The sequence below is a fragment of the Grus americana genome, chromosome 7, assembly GCF_028858705.1.
Source record: "Grus americana isolate bGruAme1 chromosome 7, bGruAme1.mat, whole genome shotgun sequence".
NCBI lineage: Eukaryota > Metazoa > Chordata > Aves > Gruiformes > Gruidae > Grus > Grus americana.
The window spans coordinates 23,065,316-23,087,393 of NC_072858.1; the positions used below are offsets into that span (position 1 = coordinate 23,065,316).

At 42.6% G+C, this 22,078-nt stretch overlaps 1 protein-coding gene across 6 annotated transcripts in view; it reads left to right on the plus strand.

The window, feature by feature from the left end:
* Positions 1–22,078, plus strand: part of PIK3AP1 (phosphoinositide-3-kinase adaptor protein 1) — a 46,491-nt gene that overhangs the window by 10,039 nt on the left and 14,374 nt on the right. For 5 of the 6 annotated variants that reach the window (XM_054831825.1, XM_054831823.1, XM_054831827.1 and 2 more), the window contains 6 exons: positions 10,646–10,794; positions 11,646–11,790; positions 13,335–13,477; positions 14,625–14,757; positions 15,485–15,681; positions 17,424–17,613. In XM_054831825.1, the coding sequence (XP_054687800.1) occupies positions 10,646–10,794; positions 11,646–11,790; positions 13,335–13,477; positions 14,625–14,757; positions 15,485–15,681; positions 17,424–17,613 (957 nt within the window). Of the gene's footprint in view, positions 1–7,465; positions 7,574–10,645; positions 10,795–11,645; positions 11,791–13,334; positions 13,478–14,624; positions 14,758–15,484; positions 15,682–17,423; positions 17,614–22,078 lie in introns of those variants that run through there. The other variant, XM_054831826.1, reaches the window with a different exon arrangement.

Sequence of the window (22,078 nt, forward strand, 5' to 3'; positions counted from 1 at the left end):
CATGTCAAGGAATTGAATTAACTTTCTGGCTTTCTTCTGTTGCACTGGTGAAACCACGAATGAAACTTGAGAGCATATCACAGAATCATATGGGTTGGAAGGGACCTCTTGAGATCATCTAGTCCAACCTCCCTGCTGAAGCATGGTCAAATAAAGCAGGAGACCATGTCCGGTCAGGTGTTGAATGTCTGTTCAGGTGTAGACTTCACAACCTCTCTGAGAAACCTGTTTTAGTGTTTGACCACCATGAGTAACAAATTGTTTTCTTGTGTTCAGATGGAATTTCATGTATTTCAGTTTGTACCCACTGCCTCTTGTCCTGTCAGTGGGCGCTACGAGGAAGAGTCTTGACTCTGCTTTTTCATTCCCTCCCATCAGGTAAACATCCAGGCTGAAGAGTTCCAGCTCTTGCAGCCTCTCCTCACATGAAGGATGTTGTGGTCCTTTAATCATCTTTGTGGTCTTGTGCTGGACTCAAGCTGTAAAGATAAAGTAACCTTGAAATAGGCTACTTGGAGTTTGAGGTCAGGTTGGACAGAGGTATGAGATGTTCTCAAGTGTGTCTCAGCCCAGGGGCATGAAGTGGTAGTATATGGGAGATTCCCTTCAGCCTGACACTTCTGTAATTATTCGATTGCTAATGTTTGCTCATCGCTGCCATTTAAGGCTAGAGCCCTAAATTCACAATGAATTTTTAAGTTTGGCAGCAGCTGCTCTCCAGTTACTTTGGGGGTTAATGATAAAGGATCTGTTCAGTGATGATACATACATTCCTATTTGTTATGTATCTCGAGATTTCTGCCAAAAGGCAGATTTTTTCCTGGAGTAGTTCATCAGCCAATAGTCTTTGTGTAAAAGGGTGTCAGAGTTTGTTCATTTGATTGCTCAGAGAAGCTCCATGTTAGGCCTTGATGCACTTACAACCTTCTGCCTTACTGTGTAACTATTTCAGGACACAAGCACAGTGAAATCTAGTGTTATTTGGTATGTTACCCTTACACTTGAGATGTCCTGAGGAATGACAAAGCAAATACCATAACCTAGAATAATAGTCTGTGGCTTTTGTGGATAAATTTGAACACTCTTTCCTTTCTTTCCTCCCCTTAAAAATAACTTACATTGAATACTTTTAAGGGCAACTTTTCACTAGAAACCACAAAAGCCACTAGACAATAAGAGAGCTGCATGCTTTAGCATAGGACAATGGTGATGTTATCTGAGGTGCCTACTACAACAATTCATTGAGGTGTGAGTGCTTTCTACTGTACAGTGGCGTTGGTAACTATTTCTCTCACAGTAGCTGCTACTGAATCTGTTGTGCTGTGTCTGTTCCTGGCAGGTAGCGCTTTAGTCAGGACTACTCTGTCAGCCTAACACTGGGACTTGCAGGTGAGACAGTAGTAAGGTGATGCCATAAACTGGGAACTGCAGCTTCTCTCCCCACAGGTCCATCTGTCCTGTATAGGAACATGTTCCTACAAGAGGGAGTGCTGTGGTGTGATTTCCAGCACTTGTGGAGTTTGTTGTTGCATGTTGTTGTGGTTTAGCCCCAACCAGCAGCTGAGCACCACGCGGCTGCTCACTCACTCCTCTCCCCCTCGGTGGGATGGGGAGGAGAATCGGAAGACAAAGGTAAAACTTGTGGGTTGGGATTAGGACAGTTTACTGGGACAGCAAAGAGGAAAATAACAACAACAGTACTTATAAACCGGGTGACACACAATGCAATTTGCTCACCCAGTGACATGACCTGACCCCCAGGAGCTGCTGCTCCTTCCCTACTAGCCCCTTTTTATGCTGAGCATGAAGTCATGTGGTATGGAATACCCCTTTGGCTAGTTTGGGTCACCTGTCCTGGCTATGTCTGTACTAGCTTCTTGTGAAAATTAACTCTATCCTAGCTGAAAACCAGGGCACATGTGGAGGCAGAACAAGACCTGAATGCTGTAGCAGCTCTTCCCTGTGTTGCTTGTTAAATTTCATAAAGCATGGCCATTGATGAACATTGGATGCAGAAAGTAATTCTGCTAGGAAGGGGCATGACATAGCCAAGTACTTTATGGGAAAGTTGTGCCACCCTCTTAAAGTCTCTTTACTTGGCTGTATGAGATCCTAGATGAGATTGTATCTTCCTCACCAGCTGATCTCTTCAAGCCCTTATACTGTGGTCCCAAGTCCTCACAATGTTCCTGAAGGGTTTATGGTCCTATGCATGCAATTGCCATTCTTTGCAAGATCCATTTTGGCCCTTAGGAGGTTCTAGAAACTGCAGATTGGATGTGGATGCCTGTGCGAAGTTTGTGATCTCTGCTTGCATCTTCAGAGTCTGTTTGGATATCAGAAGTACAGTAAAGGAAGCAAGCTGGAGGTAGGAAGGGATAGGAATCGATGTACAGATGTAAAGGGACAGAGAAAGGTGAAGCTGGGGACCAGTTGGTGTTTACTTCTGGCTCTCAGTGCTCTGTGGAGGAATATGTTCCAAGTAGTGCTATCTCAGAGAATTACATCCAGCATTTATTTCTGCCAGCTTATTGGAGTGGCCTTGAAGGCATGAGATAGCATGATTATCTGCTGTACTGCAGTCTTCCCTCCCTCCCTTGCTCCTTTTTTTTCCCCCTCTTTGAAGGGACAAAATTAGGTGAATTCTTAAAACTGTATTTTTCTCTGTTATAATGTGTTGAAATAGAAGATATGCTTCTCTGACCCTGCTCTTTGAAGAGAAACAGATAAGGTATTAGTCAGCCCTGGGTGCAATGAGAGTCTGCTTCATTATATGGGAGTTCTGCTGGCTGGTTCTCACTGCTTGTCAAGGAGAGGAAACTGTGATGCTGTTGCACAGGAGTTAAGGTTGAGAGAACATACTGGTAGCACACCCTTCCTTGCAGACACTAGTATGGTTATAGATGACTGATTCTGGAAGTGCAGAGACTTCAGAAAGCTGGTTAAAGGAATGAGAGTAACCTTAACTAAGCCCCCAAGTGATATTGAGAGAAATGCATGAATGTCCTTATCCATCTGTAGCAAACAGGATCGAGCAGTTGAAATAGTCTTCCCAGCTGCAGGATTGATGCATCGTTTGTCATCACAGTACTTTATAAAGTCCCTGTTTATGCAGATTAAAAGCAATACTTCATGGCTCGTCTTTCATGATGGTATGAGATTCAAGCAGTGCTAGCATAGCTGCATACCAGCTTTCTAGACAGAGAATTAAATTAAATGATAAAGTGCAGAAACTGGTGTAGGCTGTTATAGACTTCATGCACGTCTAAATAGTAATCATATTTCTCTGTAGCTTATAGTTCTGCTAATGTCCCCACAGGTTGCTTTAAGGAAGTGACTAAGCCTAATTCTAAGTATCTGCCAATGTGAACTGCAAGGCTTTAAAACACCTGCTTAAAATAAGAGCCCAGTGACCATTAATGATGTCTTCTTCCAAGTTTGGAACAGCTGAAGTAATTTCTGCAAAATCTGCAGAAGTACATGGTCAAACCAAAGATGCTTTACAGAGCAGGTGTGAAGAGATGTTTGGGGCAGACTTCAGGTTGTTTCAAAGATGTTTGTTGTGCACTTGGACAGTTGTTTTGCTTCTAGGGTTGCACTTTGTAGGATTTTCATGACTGTTCGTTACTACCATAGACAATTTTTGATGCATTTTTCAAAAGTGACTTGAGAATAACAGTAGATCTTGAGTTTCCCAAGGGGAAGTTTCATCAGTGGCATAGGCTCACCTTAGCATGGACTCAGAAGCTATTTCCCATCTTTGTCCTGTTCCTGTGCACCCCAGCTAGGTCTTTAGGTTTATACACTTAATCCTGTCACAAATTGACCACTAGGCCTGTGAGACCCTCAGGCTGACCGAGAGCTCAAAGAATTATGAGTCGACTTGCAGTTTCTGAACCACAATAGCCAGGCATGCTTTTAGCTTGAGGCAGGCATAGTGTGGTACATGTTTGCTTGAACCCTAGTGAAAGAACTGCAAAGTAAATACACTTTGCATTTGTAGCACACTCTAGACGTGCTCAGATAAACTATGTTATCTTTGTGTTGTAGGAGGGACTCTGCATTTCACCCCGGACTGGCAGCTACTGTCTTTGCAGTAGGTATGAGTGAAATGTATAAATAAATGTTCCTCCTTATCCTGAAGTTCAGGGACTGGCAGCTTAGCTTCCACCCCCGTTGTCAGCTGCTGAAGCAGAGATCCTGGTCCTGTGTCTTGCTGACGCAGCCAAACACGTGCTCTTTTCCACTGGTTCTGCTGCGTGGGCCATAGCCTCTGGTGAAAATAAAGACAGGAAGGGGAAAGAGGGCTGCGATGGGTGCAGCTGTATTTTAAACTTACAGGTCTTTCTGTTGTGAACATCTGTCCCCAGATGAATGCACAGATTTATTTTTTTTTTTAGTTGCTGCTCAGCAGACTCACTAAACCAGGCTAACTCTCTGGAGTGAGGTATGCATTTGAGCTGAAACAGTGTCTTTTCTGCAGAAGTAACAGTGCTGTAGGGGCAGTGTTGGTACTCATGCGCTCTGTTAAGTAATGGAAGAAGACATTTATTTCCAGGACTGTGCAAGGTCATCTGACATGGTTTCTAAGAGCAGAATTTGGCACAGTCTCCGAACAGTATTTTGAAGGGTCTGTATTTGGGGAATGTCTGTTACTGGGGTTGGAGGAAAACCCATGCTGAATTCAAACTGTGTGCTTTCCCTGAGGTCTTGCATGTTGCAGCTGTAAGAGCCACTGATCTTAGGTACGTTCAGTTCTTTACATTGAAGGTCATGCTCTCAGCTCAGGGCTGCTGGTGAATGAACAAAAGCTGTAAGTTTGAAAGAGTTTTGCAGGAGGTCACAAATTGCAATTTCCTCTTTAATCTGTGATAGGATTACTGAGTGTTGAATTGTCATCCTGGGGAAATTGCTGAGCTTCTGTGAAACTTCCCTGTGCCTAGATCTTTGTGGATGGTGCCTTCATGCGACCAGCAGCATTACAGACCAAGAGTCTACCTTCCTGAGCTGCTGAGGAAGAGGGGGGTGCAGACCAGTGATCCCAAACCGAACTATAAGAGCCCATCCAGTGTTCATCTACAGTCAAGGCAGAGGAGGTTGAGGAGCATAGCTGGGGCAGATGAAGTGTGGTGGGCAGTTTGTCAGCTGTTACCTGTGTAGCACTGTATCCATGACAAGAATTCCAGTGGCATATTAATCCTAATTCCCATCTGTTGCTAATGCAGGAAGGACTTCCCATCTGGGGTTCCTACCCGTGCTTCTGCACATCAGGAAATGGCTTGTGAGGTGCGATGGTTATATGTATTGGTGGTGTGGTCGCAGTTGCTTTGCAGACGACTTTGCCTCCTCAGACCCATTTTTCATCTGACATTAATAATCAGTACCAGGAATAACTAAAAACTGAGCCCAGCCCAAGCAGCCAACTGGAAGTTAATGGTGATATTTGTCCCTAAATTGGAATATTCCCAGAGAATGTACCTTTGATCCTGTGGGTTACCTTCCTGTTCTTTCAGTTCCCCATCTGCTTGAGGTTTTTATTTTACTCTTTTCTAGTGTCTGCTTTTTTTCTTATTTTTTTTTCTTGCTTTCTCTTGTGTCCTGTCCACTCCTGTGGCTTTTCAGACTTTCCTTTCTTAACCTCACTGCTCTCAGAACTATGTACTGAGTTTCCTGTTCCTGTTACCCAAGCATGGTATTTATTGGCCACTTTTTCATCCCTACCTTTCAGTATTTACAGGAGTAACATGGAGTTGCCCTTGGTATTGTAAACAACTTTTGGTGATTCAGCTTTCTCTAAATCCTTTTCGTCTCAAAGATGAAATTAAAAAATAACTTGGAAGCAGCATTTGGGAACACTGAGCCAAGAAAAGTGAACAGATTCATTCACTTGGGTTAAATTTTCCTGAAGATCATGAAAGCCTCTTGCAATCTGCTGCAAAGACATTCTTCTCCTTTCAGTTACATGTCTGTAGTTCTAAAATATAACAAAGGAAACCCGTTCCTTGAAGTTTGGATGAGATGTGCTTTATAGAGGAACTGTGTAGTAATGTATGTTTTTGAGTATTAAGGATGTATCTTGTCTTAGTAGGTTACAAATGTAAACAAAACTTAACTTCTCACAATTTGTTGAAACATCGGTTCCACTGTCAACAGGTCTCTTAATATTAACCCAGTTGTGTTCTTTGTAGGGATATAGCTTCCCTAAGAGGTGCACAAATGTGTGTGTGTGCACTGGCTCAAGCAAAACTTGGCATGGTAAAATACAGCTTGTGTCCCTGATGGACGATGAGAACTAGCGTACTGTAACTTCCAGCTTTACATGACAAATGAAACGTGACCACTTACTTTGTAGAACTGAAAATCTGTTTTTAAGCGCTATGCTTGTAGATGAGCAGTTGGGATGAGGGGTTTGGAGAGAAGGGGGAGATGTCTCATACTTTATTTGTTCTGTATGGGCAGTTTTACAAAGTCTTAAATTTTCCTGTGTTGTTTCTTCTCACCTGCTTTTCTGCATGCTTCTCTCCACTCTCTTGAAAGGGGAAATGTTGCTACAGTATAACCCAGTTTTGAGGGGTTATCGCGAGATGTTTCACCGCTGAGCGTGTATCTCCTTGGTAGAGCAGGGTCTCTGAGGTTAGCATGATGAAAGATAACTTTCCCTGCTTTCCCCGACTACTTTGTCAGTACTCTGCCTGCTTCTTGCAAATGCAGCTGGAGTTGCTCTAGGAGACTTAATGTCCTTGTTCACACTTGGAAAAGGAGGCTGGCCAGTTGCAAGCTTCAGGTGACAGCAGGAGCTCTCTTTGAGGGCCTTCCCTCTTGCTCTGTGTGTACTGAGGTGAAAGTCCAAGGCCTCGTGGAAACTAGTTGTCTTGGCTGGTGAGCTGTTCAATGGACAGAGTGGGAAGTGTTCATAGATGCCAGCGAGGGGGTAGTCTGCACATGCAGAACCTACAGGGACAAGCTGTTGCCCAGTTGTGCCATTTGCATTAATATCTGGATGACAGCATGGTCTGGACAGGCTGCTGACTGCTTCTGAGCATTCACGTGTCCTGTGGTGTAAGGGCTGACTTCTCAGAAACCGCAACTGTTGGCTCCATGCTGATAGCCAGCCAGCTTAGCCAGGAGGAAATGGATGACAGAGCGAGCAGCGTGCGCTATCACGCAGGTCAAAATAACTGGCTGCTTCATATTAGTTTCTAAAGCTGCTAGATGGCTTATGAAGCACGTGGCTGTGCCTACGTTTTCCCTGGGCTTTTCCCCGGGGGGTGAGTTTCTGCAGGGCAGCTGTGCAGGAAGCCCGGCAGGGCAGGCAAGAAGAGACCAGAGCTGCTCTCAGCTACTGACGCTTCCTGGAGGGGAGCACGTTCTTCAAGGGGAAATGTGGTTGGGTGTCTTGGACCGCATCTCCTCCCCTTGCTGCTATTCTCACAAGTATTTCACAGACTGTTGAGTGTGGCCTGAGGCAGCCTTTGTTTAAAGGGGAGCAGAAAGGCCCTCCAGTCAAGGCAGAGCTGTTTATAACCACGAGGTGTTGAGGTACGGCAGCTGCTCATGGAGAAACTCAATTCAGGTATTCACTTAACTTTCTAATGAGTCTGTTGAGCTCCTCAGCGATGGCCTCTCTAGCCTGGGTATCATTACAATGATATAATAGCTGAATCTGTATATGCAAATGGGTTGTTATTACTCAAGTATCTCAGTGAGTGGGAAGCCTGATCTAACAATGTCCCTTTAGAGCATGGATATTATCAAATGTAACGGGATGGTTTCCTCTTCCCATGCTTGCATGTTCAAGTCAGTAGCACGTGACTGGAACTTGCAACATGACCATAGCATCACCTCACTGCTTACGTGGGAAGTTGGTAATTTGCAATTTCAGAAATTTCTGAATGATGAAACAGATGAATATTTCATACCTGAAACTCTTGAGTGCCTGTTCCGTCAGCTGTTAATCTGATTACTGATTAACATTGCTTGCTTCTTCCCATATTACTTAACAACTCTGTTCTTACATAGGACCTCCGGGCAGTCAACTCTGTTACAAGAATGCGGAAGTGCAAGACAGGATCAGGCAATGCCAGAACTTTTTAAAGGCTCAAGTTATTCTTTATCTGCTAATGTGTTTCTAGTACCAAATAACATCAGTAAAGCAGAGAGATGGGGGGGGGGCAGGCTTGTTCTCTCTTTGCTCCACTCTTATTCTTGCTTACTGTAGATGTTGTAGATGAGATCCATAGCTTTAGGTTTCATTTTCCTCTGAAGTGGACCATATATTGGGTGAGGTACAAATTACCACCCTAATGGTTTCATATTGGGGTGGGGATGCCCTTAGTATCAGGATGCTGGCAAGTGTCAGCTTGTGCATATGTTGCAGGAACGTTCATGCTTTGCTCTAATTTGGTCATCATTGGCTCTCTCTTACCTGTGGTGAGCTTAGTCTTTCTCATTTAGTCATATTGGAAATAACCAACAGAGATTACAGAGACTATTCTAGTAACAGTTGCCTCTTCTCTTCCTCCCCAAAAACATGGTGTCTTGCTCTGCATATGCCAAGCACCTGATGTGATAGCTATCATGTAAGGGAGGGATGTGGGCCCAGTGCTTTACTTCCTCCTGTGCAGCTGGGCAGCCTGGCACTCCCAGGTGGGAGTAGTCCACCTTTCCATAAGGAAAGAGTTCTCAAAACTGGGGTCTGGCTCTAGCAGTTGATGACATGGACAGTATCAATTAAGATACTGAGTTAAGGAATTTAAAGCCTCAGTCCATTTTCTGTAATACTTAGTACCACTGTCTGAAAATCCGAAAGACCGCCTTCAGTACATGGCCTTGTGTCAGAGTAGTTTCTTAGTCAAATCTGCAGATTTGTGTTAGTGCAGTATTAAAATCTATTTGCTAAGTTACATGTACTGTTCTAGGTTTGATTAAGAAATGTTCGTGGTGATGCCTTACTTGAACTTTACAAAGCTGCAGATTTTTGGCTCTACTCTTTCTACGGCAAACATTAAAGCAGCAATCTACTTGTACTTGTGTGAGTAGGCTTACTTGCCATGTGGAGTGATTCACATACTTAGTTAAGTGTATGTGCACCACTATTTGTAACAAAAATTTCAGCTGAATGATTCACTAAAATTTTGTGGCTTAAAACCTGTCTCCTGAAAGCAAGTTGCAGTCATATAATTCATAAAATCCCATTTAAATGTGTAGAAAATATATTTTTTAAAAAAAAGAGCATGACAAAGAATTTCAAATATCCTAAGTTTAAGTCTTTGGTAATAATAATAATGAAGAAATCTAGATTTAAGTTCCTGACTGCTAGCTTCACTGTTTGAAACTAGCAGGACATGAACTCCTCATAGAAACCTGCTTTAATAACTTTGGTGCTCTTGATTTGTGGAAGCTTGATGTATCTAGAGGTTGGGTAATTCTGAGTAAAACCTGCACTGCTGGCAGCTTCACTGTATGGATGCCACAGGTTGGACAGTGTGGTTGGTCTCTTAGGTCTTTCTCATCAGGACTGAGCATTTTAAATAGAACATTTCTTACTAATATAAAAACTCGACCCATCCAGATATGACACTTTGTCTAGTAAATAATTTGTACTGCTCTTACAGATGTGTTTTAAGAATTCATGCTGGTCTGACAAGGGGAAGTCAGTGACTTTCACATCATGTTTTGGGAGATGGGGGAAAAAAGGTGTGAATCAAGAAGTAGAAACCAGTTAAGAAAGTACTTTCTACTAAGTAGATACAAAATCAACTGTTTTTTCCTTTTTCTAGTTGGGAAACATATTTCCTGGCAGGGGTAGGAGAAACGTAATCTATTTTAAATCTTGTTAATTTTCTTGCAGCCAGTGATAATTCAGTTTGATCTTCCATCAATATCCATGCTGTTACTGGGAAAAATTGTTTTGTCCACACAGATTGTAGGGTTATATGTGTTTACTTCTACTCTTGGGTCTGTTTGGGTAGAGTACTGTTATTCTTCAATGCAAAGGCTCTGATACATTTCAATTTCACTCTTGTATAGATACAGGACCTTATAGTTCTTGCTTGAGGAACAGGATCCCTTCAGACTACTGCCTTGTGTGGTATTTTGTCAACACAATAATGAACTTGGGAGTTGGGGTGGGCAGCATAAGCAGGATCCAGAAAACTAAAGATACAGATGAAATGAAAGAAAAGTTGATTTTTCACTTACTTTAGGAGAGGAAGGCTAAAGGCTTCTGCCCATCCTACAATGTATTTGGAGCACAGCTGGAGTCAGATGAGTCCAGGTATTGCCAATCATTCTTATATTAGACATTGGCATACTAGTTTTCCTATCTAATGTGAGAAGGGACTATCCATCTCAGCAAAGAGTGGCATTATTGTTTGTTTCCTAAGCATGTTCAGTGCTGCTCCAGCACTTTTGTGTCTTTGTGAATGTTCCCCTGCAATCCCCTTGAGGGGAAAAAAAAAAAAAAAAGAGGAAGCTCTGTAGTTTCCCTTTCTTCAACTAGATCCCCTTTTCTGAGCCTTACTTTGAGAAGAATAGCGAGTTCCACCCCACCACCTCCCTGGCTGTTTCTCAGGATGCATATGATGATATGCATTTTCAGCAAAGGGGAGTGATGTAACAGGACTCTGTATGCTTTTTTTTTTAGACTCAGGCTGTGACTCTGTGACCGATACAGAAACCGAAGACGAGAAGAACCCAACTTACTCCCACAGACTTGCCATGAGTGAAGAATATGGATCGTCCAGGAGCACTGGGGACCATCCAGTGGTGCAGCCTGACCGCATACGGTGTGGGGTACTGTATGTCCACTCCTTGGACTATGTTCTTACTGTGGGCTGGCGCAACCCATTATGCTGCTCTGTAACGGACAGCTTTACAGGCCTGGGAACTAGTCCCTCATTCCTTTTCTGTCATCTTCCCTCTCGGCCCCTGTCCTCAGTGTCTCTGTTTCATGAGCTCGGTTCCCTAGGCCCAGAAACAGCTTGGTAACTTGCAGTGCCCAGTGCTGTCTTGGCTGCAATGTCACTTATTGACAGATAGTCTCATTAACATAGCTGCTTGTCTTGTGTGCTGTGAGACAGGTTCACACTCTTGACTTCCCATCTTCCATTCTGGTGAGATTTAGGGGTGGCAAGTGGAGTAAGGTGATGGTATTGACCCAATTAACTCCACAGCCTGGATGCAGTTTAATATGACAATTCTGGTGCATGTCCTGCAAATGACTCTGAAGAACTTGGATCATGGCTTCCTGTCTGAAAAACAGCATTTCTTGGTATAGCACCCCTCAGATGGAAAAAGTCTAAGTTTCTTTTTAGAAGGGAGCTTTGCTCTTTGAGGGAAGAGACCGATAGAGATGAAACTAAATAATTTTATAAATCTAGCTTTAATCAGTTTATAAATCTAGCTGATGAATCTGGAGTTTTATCAGCTTAATGCATGTATCTATGTTGGTGCAAGCTGTAACAGAAGCCACCTGCCCAGTTACTCCATGACTAGAAGATGCTCCTGAAAACCATTCTGGACCATGAAAATTACAGATGATAATTTATGTGTTAGTTACAATGACAACAAAATCGCTAGAAAAGGGACTTAAAGTAAGTGTTCTTATCTTGTGAACCTGCATGTTGTAATGCCTTTTCTCTTAGGTGCAGACAACAGTTTATATTATCCTGAAATGTAAACTAGATGGCGAAGTGAAAACTGAAGTTGAATTCTCTCCAGAGAACGCATCGTCTGTACGTGTGCCAGCTGAGATGGAGAATGAGTACACAATCTCTGTGGAGGCTCCAAGTAAGCTGGGCTGAGGTTTTCCCCTTTTTCTCCCTGCCATTGCTTCCTTTCTGTCTCAACCTGCCTGTTCTGAAAAGTGCCAGAGGGATAAGGGTAAAGGTTGCAACCGCAGGAAAACTTGAGGCCAAGAAATCTTGAACTTGCATTCTCATCTGTGATACTTTTGTGATGAGGAACTGAGATAGACTGCTGTGTGGGGACTCTGTTTGCCCCTCAGCAGTGGCAGGGTTGCAGCATTTTCACACCTTACTCGGAGTTCTGAAAGCAGATTGCAGCTTGTAAAGCGCTTTGAACTTAACTGTGTGTTATAACCACCACCACATTAGCACTGGCAGAGCACCAAGAGAAGGTAAGTGCCAGTAAATAATTGCATGACTATAACTGCATGTGCTTAATGTGTGACGATCTCTCTGTGATCGGAGCTGAAACTATTTATCCTGGCTTGCCTTTTAATTTAGATATGTTCTGTCGCTCTAGATATTTACATTTACAAAAGTTTTAGGTTGTCTAAACTTTGGGTTCGCTAAACTGTTTTTGGAGCCTTGCAGATTGATAGTAGTTTCCCAGCATGATTTTGTTTAATCCACTTTGGTCTGTCCTCTCGAAGAGTCATTGTGCCAGCTCTGAGAATAGAGACTAATAGTCATTATAGCAACTCCTGTAAACTCAATGAGGTGGGTTGATTTAAAGAAGGTGCCCTCACCTGCATAAAAATGTTCAACTTAATCTTGTCTTAAATCAAGACTTGTAATTTAAACATGGACCTGGAAACTAACTTGCACTTTGAATTATAAATGTGACCTTCATATTGATGGAATGTACAACTCTCTAAGCTCTGCGGTTTCTAACAGTAAAAGAAATATGTTTTTAATTCCTTACGCACATTACTGTAACTACTTCATAATTTTCTGAGTTGTTAACAACCAAGCATATATACAGGTAAGGAGTAATTTCAGAGGGATTCAAAATATTTGTGTTTCAAAGAAAAAGTTCAGACCTATGAATGCACACTGGACAAAACATCAAGAAGCTCCCATGGTGCATGTAAGAGGTAAATCCTCTGCTTGGGTAAAGTTGCAAAGCTGGAATTTTTAAGTATATTTTGTTCATTAGTGAGGCTGACAGGGCTTGCAAAATCTCTAGTGACTTTTCAGATTTCTCTCCCCCAGCTCTCATATTTTTATGGCACGGTTTAGAGACTGCTCCAGAGAAAGCCAGGGGTGGAGAGATGTGAGGCTTTCTAATTTGAGGTGGTGTATTATTAGCATCAGTGGTCCAGACTAGTGTTAGCTGAGGACCTAGCAGGTCACAGGTGATGCGCATTGATATGGCTATGAAGAAGGTAGTTCCAAAGTACTTTCCTACCTAGTGTTCAGACCAACATCATCTCCTTTTTTTCATGACTTTTCATGAATTCAGTACAACACAAACTGTTTTGGTATCCTGCTGGCATATCTCCAAACTCCTCCTCTCCTCAGGGTAGTGATGCAGACTCATTCCCATTGTTTGTTCTTAATGGTGATTTCTTCTCTTTCTTTTCAAAGATTTAACCTCTGGGACAGTGCCTCTGCAGATATATTCAGGGGACTTGATGGTGGGAGAAGCAAGCATCACATACCATACCGACATGGAGGAAATCAGCAGTCTGCTGGCTAATGCAGCCAACCCGGTACAGTTCATGTGCCAGGTAATGACTCTAGCAAACAGCTGCTTTGGAAACCAGCTCTTTCAGAAGCTAGACAAGCAGACATAAGCAAAAGTGCTTGCCATGAAGTAACTTTTCTGAAATGAAGAAATGCAAGGTTATTAAGGGATTTTCACATAACCTTAGCATCCCCTTTTAGTGAAAGCATGGGTGCTTTTTCTGTCTTGGGAGCAAATAGCTGTCTAAGGTGACTCAGGCTATCCAACTCACAAAACCAAAAAAAAAAGTCAATCAACACTCACATTTAGACCTTGATGACTTGAAAAGATTGGGATGACAGAACTTGATTAACAGTACCATAAAGAAATAAATTGCTCGAAATTTGCGCCTAAGGGTTCTTGGAAAAGATGTGAGAAGGTAGCAAAGATTCATACTAGCTGAATGAAGTAGAGTAACATAAAATGATTTGTTTATTCTTAGCACTTATTTCTTTAAAGCCACTCCTCAGTTCTCATACCATATTTTGCACAGTTGGGGTACCTGAACCCTATTAGAGGCGTAAAGCTTGCACAAGCAAGTTCTCCAGATGTGTTGTCTTTGCCTGCCTGCCTGCATGTCCCTGATCAGCCATGTAGCAGAAGCCTACGAAGTAGTGTTAGTTGCCAGCATACCTGGGGCAGAGGGTACTGTCTTTTCCTTTCTTTTTAGTTCAAGTTGTGGAGCAGTTGGTACTGGGCTGTGCCTCTATTTACGGAATAGGCATGCTTCACAGTCTTTGGCTAAGAACCAGTCCAAAAGCCAAACCTGCAATGTACACCAGAACAATTAAAAATGGACTAGTTCATACTTAGAGCAGGAGTGACATGTCATTGGAACAGTTTCAGAAGTGAGATTATACCTGTTATGGAAGTAGGAAGTAACAGTTTTCTGTGCTTCCAGTTGCATGAGTGAATTTCTCATTGTAGTCCATCTTGTTGTAGAGTGTACGGTTCTCATCTGCCCAGATAATGATACTCTGTTTCTGGACCAGGAAGCTATTCATGTTCTTTGCTTTGCCTGAACATTGCTACTTTCAGTGTTTATGCCTACTGTTTTCTGATACATGCTAAATAAACAAACACCTTATAAATCTCACCTTAACTGAATTTCTGGGCTCCCCCAAACAAAATCACTTTCCATTTATCTATAGGCCTTTAAAATCGTGCCATACAGCATAGAAGCGCTGGACAAACTGTTGACTGAATCACTGAAGAAGAACATTCCTGCCAGTGGCTTACACCTGTTTGGAATCAACCAGCTGGAAGAAGAAGATATGACAACAAGTAAGTTAAAAGATTTTTGGTTGTTTTAAACTTCGTCTGTATCAGCTGTTTTACCTTGGAGCACCTTAACACTGCAGTGCATGGTACCTGCACAGGCTGTCTCGGCCAGGAAGCTAAATTTCTGATGATGTCTATAGAAGGGGGTTTACCATTTAGGTTGGGTGACCCTCTCTTTTTTTTTTTTTTTTTTTTTTACATGCATCAGTCTCACTTCCTTGCACTGTGACAGATGCAGCTATGTAGACTGCTTCAAACACAACCCAAGTGAAAAGATGATGCTCCCCAAAACGTCTCCCATATTTTCTCCCTTGTTCTCTAGTTCCATGTGGTATTTCTTCCCAGCCCAGTCCTTTTCCCCCAACCCCATGACTCTCCTCTAAGGTGCACAGTGGGCACTCAGCAGCTGAATTGGTGTGGCACCATGACATAGTTGCCTTTCAGCAGCAGGATCCTACTGGAATGATGATCTAAGAGGTCTTTGCAAACCTGTGATCCTATGTACATTGAGCTATTACACTGCCAGATTCCCTGTTAAAGGTCATAGTACTCAAGCCTGGAGCCAGTTAATTTGTGCAGAGTTAGCTCCATTTTGAAATATATATATATACTTCTCACGGCTTTCACACCTGCTTTGCTCTGTGTGTTTGCAAGAAATTTTATTTCCCACCTGCTGGCTCTGTTGCTGCTAGAGAGAAACATAAATTCTAACAGGCTCCTGTTCTCACAGATCAGAGGGATGAGGAGTTGCCAACACTGCTTCACTTTTCTGCAAGGTACGGGCTGAAGAATCTCACCGCCTTGCTGCTTACATGCCCTGGGGCACTGCAGGCCTACAGTGTAGCCAACAAATACGGCCACTATCCAAACACCATAGCAGAAAAGCACGGCTTTAAGGACCTCCGCCAGTTCATTGATGAATATGTGGTAAGAAGAAGCAACAGTCCTTCTGCGTTGTCTCACAGCAGGTGTGGGCAGTGGCACCAAGCTTGGCATTTAGTGTTGTGGGAGCAGGAGTGAAGGGGTGATAAAGGGTGCAATGTGGTATGGCAGGGTGTAGAAGACAGACATCCAGTCATACTGAAAGCTTTCAGGCTGAAGGGTTGGGTGCATCTCTGGAGCTGGGGAAGTTCTTGGGGCTTTTGCACAGAGCAAATAAAATGGAAGCAGAGACCGCCATGCTGGGTTTCCTTATCATCCATCCATCTAACAAAGTTTCTGCAGGGATGTGGTTGGTGCCTGGTGTACTTTAACCTCTGATCTTGGCAAAACTACAGGCCCTTCATCCCACTTACTTTAGGGAGTGTAATATGGGAGCAGAATATGTTTGGGAAGGTGCAGTCTGAGGTGCTCTCTGATTAGTCATAGTACAGTCTGGATTGCTTATTAGCTCATTCACAGTTGATCTGTATAGTCTTCCTGCTCCAATTGAAATCCATTTCTTCCTGTGTTAAGATGGTGGTCTGTTCCCTACTTGTTCTCTCAGGGACCCCAATTCACAATTCAGTTCTCTTGGAGCTAACCCCATCCCCAGAAAACAGCACTCTGACTTCTCCAGATTATGACTCCAGCTGCACCAGGCAGTTGTTTCTGTGGGATCCTTGGGTGTGCATGGGTTTTATCCTTTCTTTTCCATTTCAGTTGTTTCCAGCCTGTATGCTTCAAAATAACAAGCAGCTCCTTGACTCAGATCATGTGAATTCTTGAGCAGATTTTAATTGCCTTTTCTTTCAGTTGAAAAGTTGTGCATAATTGTCCCTAATAGTTGTCAGAATGGTGGGTGACAGGTCTGCCAGCCTTAGTGTGGTTCTGCCAGCCAATTACAGTGGTGTTTAAGCCCTATTTAGGGTGCATGGGTGTTTCTTAGACTTGGGGTTGGTTTATTGACAAAATCGTGAATTTAGGGTTATACATTAGAGCTAAATAAACCTCATTCCCTATTCTGAGTTCAGGGGTCTCCAGAAACTGTAAATTGTGTAATTAAAATCTTTGCATTGGGGTAAGTGAGAGAGGCTTAGGAAGTCCTTCCAACTTCTTATTGCTGCCCCCCATATTACAAAGGTGTGAGAAAGTGTTCTGCTGTCCTGTGAATCGCAAGTTGCCCATATTACATGAACAACTGCCTGCTGTGAGGTTTCCTGTTAATCTCTCAGAAAAGGGTCCGTGTACTCTACTCTGGGTGTTATGTGCTGCTACTAATGCCAAGAAACTGAAACTGAATCTAAACCAAAGCTAAGACTCTTGTAAGTGCTGCATGTGTAGCAAGCTTTCCCCCTTATGGTCAGCTACGCTTACACCAAAATAGCTTTTCACAAGTGTTTGTATTTTTAGAATGAGCTTTGCTTATGTTCTAGGAGTTTGCAGACATCAGGTAGGATGTGAAATTGAGGGGATGAGAGGCTGTGATGTTTATTCAGAATGTACTGGCACCAACTTGTTTCACCTTCGTTACATGTTATTACAACATAGATCTTGAAGGCTGGGCCCACACAGCTGTAGAGGGAACTTAATTCCTTTGAAAAGCCTTAGTCTTTGGGAATGGGCTGCTTTTAGAGGGTTTTTTCCATCAGTGATGGGAGAGTGAGATATCTTTTGCTTGCTTTGGTTCTCCAGATTCTTTATTTAAATGAGACTTGAACATTTTTTTTCTTGCCCTCCTTCCTGTCCAGGAAACTGCAGATATGCTGAAGAGTCACATTAAGGAAGAGCTGATGCAAGGCGAGGAGGATGAATCTGTTTATGAGTCCATGGCTCATCTGTCCACTGATCTGTTAATGAAATGTTCCTTGAATCCTGGCTCTGATGAAGAGCTTTATGAATCCATGGCTGGATTTGTCCCTGCTGCCCCAGAAGATCTTTGTATGTATATTCATAGAATCACAGAATCTTAAGATGGTTTGGGTTGGAAGGAGCCTCTAAAGGTCATCTAGTCCAACCACCCCACAACGAGCAGAGACGTCTTCAGCTAGGTCAAGCTGCTCGGAGCTCCCATTCAAGAGGCCTAAGCTGGTGTCTCTCTCTCTTATACGTAGTCACGCCTTGGTTGAATTTTAGAGTAAGGACTGCTTATAGCTTTTCTGCTTTCACCACAAGAAAGCCGTGCTCCAGTTCTGGTGTTGGCTGGCTGATAAAATTGCTCTAAACCTTTCTTTGATTGCCGGTGTACAAGATAGAGCTGTTTCCTCAGTGCTTTGAGGACTCCCTGAGCAAGTGAATTAGCATTTGGAAGAGACCAAATTTTCTACAGTGTCCTGCTTCTCCCTCCTGAGATCCAGGGAGGTACGGACACTCTGACTTACAGACACTGGTGGAAAAGAACACTATGTAAGATGTGATTTTACTGACAACTAGGAAACTGAAAAACAAGCACTGAGCTTCTACCTCAATAGCTTGAGAACAAAAGAAACTGAACATCTAGAAATACATGTACTGAAAAGATTATAATTGAAAAATCATTATTCTAATCCACTTGGTTTATTGCTAAAAATATAGAGCTAATTCTGATAAATATGCAGATGTTTAGCTGTTTCACCATGCTGTTAATAGTCAGTGAGGCCGATTGCAAATATCAAGTTAAGTACCTATGTTAAGCAATCACTTATCTGCCTATTTGGTCTGGCTTCATCCCACTCATATATTTTATGATTCCCATGATGAGCAGAGAATCTAGTTTATTATAGTTTAAGTATCTGCATAAGGACTTCTAGTGTTTCTGCAGTTAAGTGTGCTGCCTCAGAGGAAAAGCTTTCTTACTGAAACACTTTTGCTTGTAGACTGTATCTGTCCTAGGCTGATTTTCTCCTCTTTTAGATAAAACCATGTTATAAAACACATTTTCATTGATTATATAGTCCAGAAGACTTTGTCAGTTCTCTGCCTGAAATCATAAACTCTCATCTGCGAAGTTTTGTTTGGCTTCTGCAGGGATGGTTTTGCTACCAAAACCAGGGTTATTCTGCCTTCAGGTGGAGATAAGCAGCAAGGCTGGTTGGACTCCTAAGGAACAAAGCTGCTGTTGTTCACAGTAATGAGGGTGAGAGTTTCTAGATGTTTGGAAGCTCTGCCTGCAATCGGTGCACCTCTGAATGACATTGACTAAGTCTAGAGGGGGGAAAAAAAACATGCTTTAAAACCACTAAGCCCAACTTGTTGTCTTCTACCTCTGAAATGTTCAGATCTCCTGGAAACTGTGCAGGGGATATTCCTTTCTTTCATGGATGCAAATCAAGCTCCCTGTAGTTTACCACTTTTGAACTGTGAAAGGCCTCTTTGAAAATATTCTCATATTGGTTCAGATGTAGATCAGAATTGCTCCCTGTCCAGAAAACCATTTGCCAGCCCTGCAGACTATTGGTGGAAGAACCAATTGTTTTAAGGTGCTTGTTTCTTCTTCCCTGCTGAAGATCCCCACCTCCCTCATCCTGCTGTCTCAGTTGCTTGTGTGTGTGTCCCCTTGCCTGTTTCTGTCAAACAAGCCACAATAAGTTAAGTGGTTCAAGTACACAGGTTTTCCTACCCTCACTCTGATTGACAGATCTCGGGAGGGAGTTTGACTGGTGTTCTGGATGAATGCATGAAACAGAGCCTGCTTGGCTGACAGGCATGGAGATGGAGAGCTAAGAAAGGTTGCCATGGGATGGGAAAGGTTATGCATTCAAAGCCTAAGTCAGGCTGCTTTCCTTAAGCCTCCTCAGTAGCAAAGGCCCAGCAGGCATATGTCCTTTAGGGGAAGCTTCTGCCACATCAAGCACAGCCACATAGCAGGGTGGCAGAGGTCTCTGGGATCAGCACCAGAAAGTTCTCCTGGTGTGCAAATGTGCTGCAGGCTCTACAGGGCTAGTAGGACTAGAAAGGTAAAAACCCAAGCTGTCCCTAAAGTAGATGCTTTACTGAAAAGCAGAGCTGAATGAGCCTGTGTTTTAAAATGTTTTCCTCATTAGTGAGATGCTGTATATGGCTTATCTGTAATACCTCAGCAAGGAATGTGAGTGTGTTTCCTGCTGCTTCAAGAGTTCCCCTAGTGTACTGCTCCTGCACACAAATCTCTGTTACCCTCCACTCAGGAGTCTCTGTTTTTCTTATGTAGTCTGTCAGTCTTTGCCTGAAGAATATTTACAGCTTGTCTGAATCTACCTGTATTGTAACAGTTAAGGTTAAGTTGGCACAATGCTTGACACTTAGATTGGTGTTCTCAAAGTGAAAGTGTTTCAATATTATTTAGAATACCAGCACCAGCTCACTGAAATTAGTGGGAGTGCTGGCTGGTTTAGAACTGCCATTGTGAATAAAGGCTTCAAGCTTTGTGAGGATGAAAAACTCCCTAGGAAATCATAATCAACTTCTACTGAGGTACTTTCTCTGGGTCAGAGTAGCCCTTATGTGAGTAGTTATGGCTGTGGTGTAGAGGACAATACCTGCGCTATTTTAAGTGTACCATACTGTGGCAGCATGCCCATTTATTGTGATCAAGATGTGCGTCTACCACAGTTCTTCAGAAACAGATCAAAGGAAGGTTAGATTACCACAGGGTCAATTTGTCTGGCAGGAACTGGTTTGAGAGTAAGATAACACAGGACTGGAGCCATTATAATGAGTTAAAAGTAATAGCAAATACTTGAATACCAGAGTGTTCTGTTAGTTCTTGTATTCTTCATCCCACTTGGGATTTTTTCAATGCATTTTTATCTGTTGGTTTTTTCTCTCTGCATTTGGTCCTGGGAAAACATTTACAGATAAGGTATAGAAGCTGTGCAAGGGTCCAATTTTGCTTAAACTGATTCTGCATGAGAGTTGAACACACCTATGCTGAGCTGTTAGTTGTCCCTTTAAGTTTTTAGATAAATGATGACATTTAAAAAAAAAAAAAAGAAAAGGTTGTGTTCATCTACAGAACACTGCTTCCCCTTCTGCTAGAGGGGAGCATTCTTTCCTAGGCAGGTCTTAATGCCCTGAGCAGTGTAGATCATAAAGTACTCCTATACAAATCAGTGGGAACTTAGTAGCTCTTGCTGTTACCTTGTTTGCTGTTCTTTAATAATGAGATTGAATTGCCTTATTTAATTTCTTATCATTAATCTAATTGTTCCTGCCTCAGAAGAACACTTCCCTCTTATTACACTTTTCAAATACCTGTAAAGTCAAACATAATTTTCCAGAATATGCTCCAGGTTGGTGCAGGTTGCAGGTAGATCTCATTTAGCTGAGTCACATATTGTGACAAACAGCAGATGAATAGCAAAAACGGAGAGTTACCTCCATCAAATCAGTCTAGTAGTATGAACTACAGCATCAGATAAAGTGCTTTGCTTTTTCTGCTTTCCTTTCACCAGCACTTCCTGCTGATTTTTGCAAAACAGTATTTTGAGTAGGCTGGAGTTGTGTGCGGGAGGGGCTCTGAGAGCAAGGACTCTTGAAAGTGCTGAAAACCTGTTTGATTTGTGTGAAGATTAAACTGCCTGGTGGGTGGGTGTGATGTTATGCTATTTTACTTGGGGAAAGAGTTAGGCTGTATTTCCTCTGTCCAAGGTCAGACAGGGCAGTGGCCAAGCGCTGATGGAAACAAGTCCAGACTCTCAGCACTGTTTTCATATCTATGAACTGTGTGGACAGTCAGACCCTAGATAGTGAGTTCCATGCAGAGATCTAATCCTTTATCCTAGAGAGTTTCGGCTGACTAAAATCTATTGTCCTGTAATTTGCAGACCTCCAACACCTAAAGAGTAGATGTTAGTTAACATATAAGTTGTGATGCCCTTACTCTACTCTCTTGCATATCCTCTCCCTCCTCTACCATTTTTAGTCTCTTAAGACCAAGCTTTCAAAACTGTCCTCACTGATTTTTTATTTTTTTAATGCAAGAAACAGCAGCCTCCTTGTCATCCTTGAGGAAACTGAGGGAATTGCGCATAAAAATGTAATTGCTTATAAATTTCTGAGTTGTGATTTATGCTAACGCATTGAAGCCTTTGTCTTGCATAATAAAGAACTGGTCTCTGTAAAGAGGTAGCTTGCTTCATGTGCAGGAATACCTAGCTTCTAGTGTTTGCAAATGTTTAAAGAGGGAATGGTGTTACTCCTTTCTAAAGGGTGCCCACATGTGGATATTTTAGCTGTTGTGAAGGGTCTGTAGGTCATAAACTCTCTTCTGTATGTGCCTGTTTGCAGGTTGGTCCCTTCTGAACCCTGCAAAGAGAAACTGAAATTCTTTGAATAAATATCTTTTAGCTACTAAATTCTGACATCTAGGAACTAAACCCTCTTCCCGCTAACCCTTCAGACCATCTTCCCTCAATAGCCTCAGGTAAATCTGGGGACCTTTCCTGTG